This window comes from Athene noctua, chromosome 2 (genome assembly GCF_965140245.1).
Source record: "Athene noctua chromosome 2, bAthNoc1.hap1.1, whole genome shotgun sequence".
Taxonomy (NCBI): Eukaryota; Metazoa; Chordata; class Aves; order Strigiformes; family Strigidae; genus Athene; species Athene noctua.
This window is the reverse complement of record NC_134038.1, coordinates 151,487,017-151,498,156: the sequence shown is the minus strand read 5'-3', so window position 1 is coordinate 151,498,156 and position 11,140 is coordinate 151,487,017. Positions and strand designations below refer to the sequence as shown.

General features: G+C 49.6%; 1 protein-coding gene across 1 annotated transcript; it reads left to right on the top strand.

Moving 5' to 3' along the window:
• The first annotated feature begins 530 nt into the window (after positions 1 to 530).
• Positions 531 to 2,937, top strand: LOC141957139 (C-C chemokine receptor type 8-like). Its single transcript, XM_074898129.1, has 2 exons — positions 531 to 584; positions 1,858 to 2,937. The coding sequence occupies exons 1-2, from the start codon at positions 531 to 533 to the stop codon at positions 2,935 to 2,937; spliced, it is 1,134 nt and encodes a 377-aa protein (XP_074754230.1).
• Positions 2,938 to 11,140: the final 8,203 nt, after the last annotated feature.

Below are 11,140 nucleotides of genomic sequence, written 5' to 3'. Positions count from 1 at the left end.
TCGCTGACTATTAGCAGCATTTTACCATTCCCCCCAGACACCTTCACCAAAAATCCTTGGAGCAAAGGAGAGTCAGTTCTGTTTCCTCTCTCCCAGCCATGGGGACTGTGGAGTGGGGATGACAGGTGGCATGGGGGCACCCAGGTGAGGGATGGAGGATTTTCACAGAGATGTGGGGAAAATTGCAAATCTCTTACATTGACGTTCATATAAATGTTTAAAGTGAAAAAAACCTACAGATTATTCCGAGAAAAACCTGACACGTTTCCGTTTTTCTAAGAAACATCAAGTGACAGGCTGAACTCTTTGGCTTGGGGTTTTATACATCTTGAATGTAACACCTCACACAGAGAAAAAGGCATTTTATGACTGTGCACTGATACTGTGAGGACCTTGCCTGTGACTTGGCACTGCAACATAAGCTAAGGTAAGTACTGCTGGCATACATGTGAAGGTATCCCTGCTTCTTAAAAACCCGTGATATAAAGACTTTTTTTTTTTTTGCATTCTTTCAGACTCAGTGTTGGATTATGGAGGGGAACTTGACATACCTGCCAGGCAGAGATGGCTCCGAGGATATATTGGTGAGTCACTCCCCACTGGGCTGCTGCCCTGCAAGCTGAGGCCAGTAGCATATCTGAGGGGTCCAGTTTTGCCTAGAGGGACACATAGTTCTGGTAGGGACCACAGGAGTTTAGAAGAAATCAGTCTGATTGTTGTTGTCTGAAAAAAAAACCACTGAGTGAAGATATCTTTGGCTGATGAGACTCTGCTTGTGGAAGAAGGCTGTCCTCAAGGGCAGGGGTAGTGCTAGGAGTGTCCTATGGAGGACATCCTGACCAGGAGATGTGCTGTCACCCATCTTCTTTAGCTTTTTGCTGTCACAGATGCTGCCCAGGGATGTGGTGGTGGCTGCTGGGGGCGGGGGGGGGGGAGTGGCTGCAAGGGGCCGGAGAGAAGGGAAGGGGCATGTTGCTGCTGCTGGTGCATTCTGACAGGTGCCAAGAAAGCAGAGCCACTGGTGTTGAAAGGAAAACCAGCCATCCCTGTTAGCAGAGTAAAGTCTTGGTGGACGTGAGCTGCTGCTGGCAGCAGTTTGTGCTGGCACAGGCTGAGGGCAAAGCAGCTGCTGGGGAGGAGGGAGGAAAGGGCAGAAAGCCCCATCAGCAATTTGGCAAGTTGCCTCTTGGGCCAGAGCTGCCACCACTGATCTCACCTGAGGTGGAGAGAGTGTGCAATGTGCAGCACCCAGTGGTGACCTGTACATGCTGGTGTCTTTACAGCTGAAAGCCTGCTTGAACTGTGCGGGAATCCTCTGCAAAAGTAACTTGTCCCATGAAAGGCTATTGCTGGCACTCGGCTGGATATGCAGATTTTAGGACATGAGCATTTACATGTCAGTTCCTCTCTGAGTCCTGCTCCCTTTCTCCTTTCTGAAGGAAATGTGGAATAGTCCCCCAAAACCTATGTCAGGGGCTCTCAGCCCCTTAGCCATGTCAATTTGGTTGCTCGTTTGGGGATGCTCCCTGTTACTGGTCCTGGTGCCCCACCTGGACTGTAGGCACAGGGTAGGGCACTCTACATGGAGCCAGAGAGGTCATACTGGTAACCTCTGGTTTACCACCACAGCTGCGTTTTCCTTGATCTCCTCTGCCCCTCTGGTGCAAGAACCTCATCCCAGATCTTGCAGGGGAGCACTAGTCACTCATGTTCAGTCCTCATTTGCATCCTCCAACACAGCTGGGGCACAGCTGTTTTGTCCTCATGCAGCTTGGTGTGCGCTGACTTGTACCTAGTATATTTACTAAGAGGGTAATTTGGGATTTGGGCCTCATGAACTTCATTGTCCTTGAACAGGTGGGTTACACATCACCCATATCTAACTCCTCTGCAGCCTACGAATACGCCTTCTTCTACCCAGAACTGGACATGAGCTGTGATCTTGAAAATATTCCAGCGTTTGCATCTACCTTTTTTCCGGTGCTGTACTCCCTACTGTTCGTGACTGGCCTTGTGGGAAATGCTTTGGTTGTTTGGGTCCTAACAGTCTTCAAGAAAGTCAGGGCCATGACTGACGTGTACCTGCTGAACCTCGCCATCTCTGACCTTCTCTTTGTTTTCTCCCTCCCCTTCTTGGTTCAGTACTCCATCGTGAACCAGTGGACTTTTGGAAATGTGATGTGTAAAATCATCAGCTCAGCTTACTTCATTGGTTTCTACAGCAGCACCTTCTTCATAACCATCATGAGCATTGACAGGTACTTGGCCATTGTCCATTCTGTCTGCGCTCTGCGAGTCCGGACAACTGCCCATGGGGTTATCATCAGCCTAGTTCTTTGGGCAATTGCGATTTTAGCATCAGCACCAGAGTTAATTTTTTTCCAGGAAATGAATTACAATAACCAGACTAAGTGCATCCCTCACTATCCTGACAACAACAATGGCTGGAAGACTTTCAGTAATTTTGAAGTCAATGTCCTGGGGTGGCTGGTCCCTGTTGGTGTCTTCATTTTCTGTTACTACAGCATCTTGAAAAACCTGCAGAAGTGCCATACTCAGAATAAGTACAAAGCAATGAAACTGGTTTTTATTGTCGTCATTGTGTTCTTTCTCTTCTGGACCCCTGTCAACATTGTGCTTTTTCTGGACTCTCTGAGGAACATGTACATCATTGATGACTGCCAGACAAGCCAAAGGCTAGACCTAGCCATGGAGCTGGCTGAGGCACTCTCCTTCATCCACTGCTGCCTCAACCCAGTCATCTATGCCTTCGTGGGTGAGAAGTTCAAGAAGCATCTCCGTGAAGCTTTCAGAAAATACGCACATTTTCTGTTGATCTGCAAAGACTACAGTGCTTTCGATGGGCACAGCCTGGACAAGCACTCCTCTCTGCATGTGACATCCTCACAGTCGTCTTTTGTTGGCACTGTCTTGTAGAGCTACAAGTCAAAAACTTTCATCCTGAACAGGTGACCTGAAGTTGAGAAAACCTTGCAGCAGGGCATCCACAGGGATGCACTGTTTGGGCAGCTTTTCAGGGCAGAAAAAGTGGAAGCAGCTGCTTGAGCTTACTTTTATCACGACTGCCTTTCAGGCTCTTACTTTTTAGCTCCTTTTTTAGCATCTTCCTCCCTTTCCCTTGGCATGTCCTGCCCTGCCTGCTTTGTGAAAGGGAGGTCGAAATTATCAGCAGACTCCTGCACTGTCTGAGTGTTCTGGGTTTGTGTGGCAGGGTTTTTGGTAGCAGGGGAAGGGGCTAGAGCAGTGGCCCCCTGTGAGAAGCTTCTAGAAGCTCCCCCAGCACCAAGTTGGACCTGCCTCTGGCCAAGGCCAAGACAATTAGCGATGGTGGCCACACCCTTGCAAGAACATATTTCAGAAGGGAAACCTGAGAGGGGGGACGCTTTGAGGATGGGTTCCAAGGAGGACACCTATGTGAACTCTGAGGTTAGTGGAAGGAAGGAGGAGGAAGGGGAGCAGGTGCACCAGAGCAGAGCCCCTGTGTATCCTGTGGTGAGATGTCAGGACCACCCTCCTGACACCCATGGAGGCCACTGGCAGAGCAGAGATTTGCCTGCAGCCTGTGGAGGAACCCCAGAACTCTGTGAGAAGCAGCAGCCCCCGCAGTGGTAGTTTGGTGTTGGGAGGACCACAACATGTGGGGGTGACCTACACCAGAGCATCTCGAGAAGAATGCATCCCGTGGGGAGGACTCACTGCAGAGAGAGTTTGTGAAAGACTGTCTCCTGTGAGAGGGATGCCATGTAGAGCAGGGGGAAGAATGCAGAAGACTGATGCCTCCCGTACCTTGCAGGAAGAAGCAGCGGACTGACTGCGCTGCCCACTCCCTGCCCCTGTGCTGCTGTGGGAGGGGGTAGGAGCCTGGGAAGAAGGAAGAAGTGGGGGGAGGTGTTTTGAGATGGTAACACTTCTCACTGTCCCATTCTGTCTGTTAAGTGTTGGTTTTCTTAATGTTTGAATTAAAGCGATGTCCTTGTTTCCTTCCCCTAATGGGACTGTCTTTTGCCTATGACTGTTAGTGGGTGAGCGACCCCTCTCTGTCCTTATCTCCATTTCTGAGCCTTTTGATTAATTTTCTCCTTCCAAGCACTTGGGGGGGGAAGGAGTGAGTGAACAGCTGCGTGGTGCTCTGTTGTCCTCTGGGCCTAAACCACAAGACCGCGCAGAACGGAGAGGTGCCTTGTAAACATTTCTCCTGCCACCTCAGATTCAGTACTGAAAGGAACTGTTTATGTTTCTGAATTTGAGACACTTGGCCACTCCATCCCTCATCTCAAGCAGAGTGGATTGGCTTCATAGGCAGGGATGAGGCTCACAGCAGGAGTGGGAACCTGCTCTTTGGAGGGAAATGGTGCCCAAGTTTAAGGTGTCATGCCAGACCCTGTCTCCCAGTTGACAGATCTGAATGAGGCTTCCAGCCCAGAAAGAGCTTAGTGAGAAAATAATTAGATAAGCAACAAAGAAATAAATGATATGCATGTGTTTGTTGAAATCAACATGGAGGAATATCTAGGCAAGATCCTGACTCCCCATCTGCTGCCAGGGCCTGCAGCTCCTGGGCTGGAAGGTTTTGGAAGTTGCAGTCTAGAAGAGATACTGTGGGTGTCAAGGAAAACCCCTTATGGGAATGAATGAGTGCCCTAGGGATGAGTGGAGAAATAGTTACCAGCAAAAAAAGGCTGAAGAGTGGAAAAAAGTACTGGGTGTGAGCAGTAAGAGTCATACATCAAAGCTCCCTGTGGACCCGCTGGCTGGTAAGTCACAGACCAGGGCAGTGGGTGCTCTCAGCAGAGCCCTGACCCTGGCCAAGGGGCTGGTCGTTCTGCAGGTGCCTGAAGCAGGATGGAGAGGGACACAAACAGGGGTAACACACCAAGCATCCTGTAACTCAGGTGGTATCTAAAGCGGATGGCACTGGATGGTTTGTGTAGCTAGAGGCTCCAGAGATGCCTAAAACCCAGATGACACTCACACTGCCCCATGGGGGAACTTTTTGAACACTTTAAGTAACTGATGTGTCAGTACGGTCACTGCTCTTGAGCATACGACTGGGGTTGACCTCCCAGTTACTGTTCCAACTTGGTAATTGTGAATGACTGATTTATATGTGAATTGTTACCCATGCGTAGACATAAAGACGTACATATACATACATACATATACATACATATAGACACATGCACATGTGTGTATTTATGATACATACACATACATATACATGCATCTATCTATATATAATATCTTTTTTATGTGTACTGACTATCAATGTGTATTGATAGATAAATGCAACGGTGTTCTGAAGCTTTTAGTCCTGATCTATTTCTCCCTACAAGATATCACCATATTTGAAGTTTTATAATAAAGATACTGCATGCAGTGTAATTGCACAATCCTTGCACCTGAGGAACCTACGTCATGATTAATTATTTCAGCTTGTGCATTTTCTTATGTCTTGGGCAGTTCTACAAACGTTACAATCCCTCCAGCTGCCTTTTTTTTCTCCCTCATCTCTCTCATTCTCTCTTTCTCCTCCCCTGGGAAAAAGAAGTGGAGAGTAGATTACCTTTTATTCTAGAAATTTAATTTCCCATAGAAGTCTGCCCTTGTAGTATTTCCACACATACTGGGTACCCTTGGGCTTACTTCCTAGAGCAGAACAAAATAGAAAACCCAATTCTTTTAAACAACTGATCTTCTTTGGATAGGATTTGCTATTTTAATGTGCACTCGTATCTCCATTCTGCAAGATACAATCTTTTGCAAGAATGGGCCAGTAACAGAAAGTGTGTAAGAAATACATGCTGCTTCATGAGGGCCATGACACACGTTCTCCAAATTGTAAAGCAGAGAATGTGACCTAGGTGCCGGCAGCAGAATGGCAACCAGGCGCAGTAGTACAGCTCCTCCCTTACCACTCTCAGGCAACCAGGCTTTGCTTGTATATGCAAACACTCCGATGCTCTGGAAGGGGATCCATAAACACGCAGGATGAAGCCAAAGGGTGGTGAGCAGGCGGACAGCACCAGCTATCTCCCCTGCAGATTCACTGCGGGATCTCTCTACATCAGACCTCGCTCAGCTGAAGCACAAGACGTGGGAACAATTTCTGCAGCCCTGCAGCCCTGTCCTGCAGCCCTGATGTAAGCGCTTTGGGATAGGTGCTGGAGCCCATTTGCCCAGGCCTTCTCCTGCTACTGCTGAGCATCTATCTTTTCTAGAGGATATCTCCCTCTTTCCAGAGGTTTTATTGATTGATGTTGTGTAGCTAGCTGTTGGAGTGAGGCTGTGACCCAGGGCTTCCCCCTCCAACAAGGGCTGTAACCCTGCGGCATGAGGGTAGTATAAACGTGCAGAGCCTTCTTTGCAGTCTTTCATTTCTCTAGTTCTCGCCAGAGACTAAAGAGCATCTTCCCCTGCTGCTGTCTCAGCAGCTCTTGCAAACCCTTCCAGCGAGGAGATGGGAGATGCTTTCTGCAGCTCAAAGCATTTCCTGCCAGAGGCACCTGCCTTCCTCCATTGCAGCAGCAGCAACACCAGGAGCCCCGAGCTGGACCTGACCTCAGCTTCTCTTCACAGCTTAACTGCTTTGAGCTGCTACTGCTGCCTTCCTGTGCAAAGGGATGAGGTGAGACCCACATCCGGAGGCTGCACAGCCCTCAGGACCCACAGGTTAATGAAGGCTATTTGTGTCCTGCACCTCTCTTGAGTCGAAGATGCTCCTGCACAGGGATGGGCCTGCATTAGCATGCACAAAACTCCCCAAACCCCCAGTAACTGTATTGTGTCTAGGATAATCCTGGTTTATTTTCAGCCTCTTGAAAACAATGATTTAGTAAACCAGTGATGAAGCACCATGGAAACTACTAATGGTGTCAGGATAGGATCCAGAAAGGATCACAACAGAAAAAAAGTAAACATGACTTCAGATATTCTGTCTGGATGTAAAAAAAAAATTGGGAAATTGAATGTTAATTATATCCTTAGTCTAAATATGTCAGTTTTAACTGTAACGTGCAGGCTGGTGTGCATTTTTGGTTAGTATTTGTACCTCAAAGGCAGCAAGTGCTGGGCAAAGTGAAGCTTCTGCTGTACTACTCCAGTTTTGGTGCACAGTTTCTGACTGGCGTGCTTCTGCATATCCATGCGCTTCTGCATAAATCTGTATTTCTGCTGACTGGGCTGAAATACCAAAATGTACAGAACCTGGTCACAGAAATCCCCATCTCAGAATAGCAGTAGTGTGATTTGGGTTCCCACAACCTTTGCTGACGAGTGCATCTGCTGGGCCCTTGTCCCAGCCCAAGGCCGCTCTCATCTCACGGTCGGTCGGGACTGCCCATGCAGGTCTGGTGTGCTTTCCAGCAGTCAGCGCAGCCAGCGTAACCCTGGCGTCAGCAGCTGGCTCAGTTGTACCATGTAGGATAAGATATATGCAAGAGAAGAGTACCACCAAGCAAACAGCAATGTTTGCTCTGTTACCCTGGTAAATAGGGGGTTTCCTCACCATGCTCTGGTATTCAGATAGACTACCCACTAACATTAACAAATGTGTGACATGTGCATGTGCAGCTTCATCACCAAGACGTCTATTCCTTTCTTCACCTGGCACTCTCTGAGGATGTTCAGTCTCCATAATCCTCCACATGCCTGGGTTTAGAGGAGGTAAAGCACACAAGTTTTGAAAGAAAAGGGCACTCAAGCACCACAATCAGCTGAGGTCTTCATGTGACATCTGTCTACCATTAACTGCCCAGATAACCCTGACTGTTCTAGAGCAGAGGTTCAGGAGGGGCTTGAGAATAAGGCTATCATGCCTTCAGCAGTCCATTTTTTTCTCCTTTTTCTACAGAAAAAAAAACAAACCAGGGCGTTAACCAATGAAGTGCAGCAGGGCAATCATTGCTCAAAGCCCTAACTGCTTGCTGACCCATACTTGGAGATAAAAGTGATCTTTCTAGAAAACGTGAACAGAGTGCCCAGGGCTGCGTTGCACATGTGACATGATCTGCAGGACTAAAGCAAGGCTGAGCTTCAGCTCTGACAAAGGGAGTGGGCACACCAAGAAACAGAGTGGATCAGATGGTTTCTGCTCATCCCTCCATTTCCTAACAACTCAGCACATTGTGCATACGCTCCTCTTCTGTTTCAAAGACACCATGGTCCCCTCTGATATGGACAAACAGCCCCAGCCTTACTCATTCCTGAACCTGAACTCTGATGCTGAACTTACTGGCAGATGATTGTGGAGGCTGTTTCAGAAAAAAGGAGATGAGTCATGATCCAAATGGAAATACCCATTTTAGTACTATCTCTTCACCTAGCACCCAGTTCAGGTCAGGGGTTGTGCAGGACCTGGTGGACCAGGAGATGGGTCCATGGCTGTCTGGGCAGGCTTTAGTCCTTCAGGAAGGCCACATGATGCTAGAATTTTCTGTGTGTTGAAGGGGCACGTGTGACACTTGCCTCTGGGATGTATACTGCCAGACTGGATGCAAATCCTTGATGAATTCTAACATACTACAGAGGATGAGAGGAGATTTTATCTGGGATCTTTAGGAAATGTGTGCCTTTCACAGCAGCAGGGGATGGATGCAGTGTGCTGTATTCTTGGGCCAGTGACAGGCGCACTAACTAATGTGAACTCAAACACAATTCTTTTAGAAACATACACATCAGTAGGTTCTCTTGACTTCATGACTAAAGCCGTGCTGAAGCAATATCTCCATTATCCATTTTAAAGTTAACAGCAGCAGACAACCAGTGGACCAGCATCCAGCAAATATGCCACACACACTAACAGGCATGTATCCAGTACAGCAATTGTACACAGGAATTTGGCCCCTTAGGCAGTTCTGTACTTCTCATCTCCTAAGTAGAGGTGACAGGCTGCCCAAGCACAAGGAACAAGCAGCCCCAGCAGCACCAAGACTGCTGGGGAGCTGTGAGATGCCCAGGCGTCTCCCAGTGCAGCAGGAACAGAGGCTCACAAGCCACCCGCATGGTAGCTGGGTCAAAGGGTGACACCTGGGACACTCACACCACACCTATCATGCACGTGAGAGGCATTCCAGTGAGCCTGAGCGAGGGAGGAGCAGGCTGCTTGCAGCCTTTGCACAGAGCTTGTGGCAGGAGATGCTCTGGTGCCTGCACTGGCTGCACAAAGCACCCTTGGAGCCACCTCTGCTCCCTGGACCCAGGGCACGAGTGGTTCACAAGCCTCCTGGGGTCAGGCTTTGTCACCAGGCAGAGACGCCAAAGGGCACCTCTGCTTGCAGCTCACCGAGCTCCACCCCAGGCTCTTTCTACAGGGGAAGAGCTGGCCAGAGGAGACGAGACGCCAACAGGCATCAGTGACAGCAGTGGCACAGGCTGCTGGCACCTCGTGTGCAGGGGGGAGACAAGGCCAAACACCCCTGTCAGGAGACACTGGCTGTGCCCTGTCTGAGGGGAGCCCAGGAACCATGGAAATTGGCCACCAGCCCTGGCGGGAAGGTGGCAAGTGTCGCTCCCCCGCTTTCAAAGAGCAGTGTCAGACAGAGACGAGGAGAAGGATGGTGTCTAGGGGTCTGTTCGAAACTGGCAGGTGCCATTTTCTTCCCTGCCTACTTCTCTTCCTTCGTAAGTCTTTCAAGGACAGAACAAGCCCCTCACTCCCCATCCTGCCCTGAGCACAGTGGCCACTGGCTCTCACTGGTGAGCAAGTGATAGAAATTAAAGGCTTGTTCTGAACAGAGCTCCAGAAGAAAACCTGACCTCAAGGCATGAATGTAAGGATGAGCACAGCAATGGACAGAAAGGAAGAACACAGCCACGGTCGAACACAGACTACCAGGACGCTGCAAAATATTGATTGTCCCTTTTGTCTGACTCAGCACCCGCCTTGACCAGAGCACCCAGCATGGTAAAGAGATGCATGTGTCAAGAAGCGCTTGCAAACCAGCTGCCAGAAGGTAGCGCCTTTCCTATGCGATAGGATGGAGGAAATGGGTCTTGTTCCCTAACACGCAGGTATTCAACTGGGCTGAGAGCAAAGAGAGATGCTGGGTGGTTTCCTTGAGGTTTTTGTCCAGGCTCACTGCAAGGCAGGCTGCATTCCTCCTCCCCTAGCTCACGGCGTCTGCTTCTGTGTCTGCACCCCATGCACCTCATGCACCATCCCTGCACATCTTGGTGTCCACACTGTGCTGCCCTGAGGGGTGCTCAGCCACAGGGGTGTGGAGAGAGGGGTGGTGCTTGTGCAAATGTACCTGAGAGCTTCAGCTCTCATGAGCAGCACGAGTGAGGGAAAGAGGAGGAAAAGGAGGGAAGGAGGGAGGAAAGGAATTTCTTTTTTCAGTATTTTGAATGGCAGCTTGCTGGAATGCATCTGTGCAGCCATTCCTCCTGCCTGGATGAGCCCAGGAGGGAAGGGGTGTGATTACCCAGTGATGGCTTCTTGCCCACTCTCTCAGGTCTTACTGTTGTCATTGGAGCTGACCCCACAGGCAGCACAGCCTTGGCAATGCACTCTGAGAGATGGTTGTAACTCAGGTACACACTGAAATAAACGGATCTGAGCGGCTTGCATGCACATCACCCATCCCAGGGGAGAAGGACACCTCCCCAGGAGACCTGGCTGAGCCCCTGTCACCTCTCCAGGGCAGGAGAGCACCGTCCTCGCATGGCAGCTGGAGCAAGGGGAGCCTAACAAACGACTCAGGAACACAGAAAGTGTGCAAGCCTCCAGTTTTCTGTGGCCCTTCCCTTTACCAGCCCTCGGGCTGAAACATTTTAATCCCTAGGCATATTTTTTCTCTCTCTCTCTCTTCGGTAATTTTTGCCTCCCCACCTTTTTAATGAAGAATAAATGCATCTCCCACTGGGGCTGGAAAGCCACCAGAGCTAGGTTGTCCCCTTGCATCTCTCCAGGACACTGACACGAAGGGATGACACTCCCTCTGCTGGGTTTTCTTGCAGAAGCGAGGCATGGAAATTACTTCTGCGCAGTGTTGTGCGTGTATGTGAACAGCTGGTGCTTGTACCTACACCAAAAGCTGCCGGGTGGGCTCTAGGCAGGCAGCAGCTCCGCTGCAGGAGAGCACGGGAGGAATGGGACATTGCTGCAGGAGGGGGGTGCCTC

Bases quoted from the DNA above. Each gene is read 5' to 3' on its own strand.
- LOC141957139 (XM_074898129.1), top strand. From the start codon at position 531: ATGGAGGGGAACTTGACATACCTGCCAGGCAGAGATGGCTCCGAGGAT. The intron at 585-1,857 runs GTGAGTCACTCC...GTCCTTGAACAG, and splicing joins ATGGCTCCGAGGATATATTG to GTGGGTTACACATCACCCAT.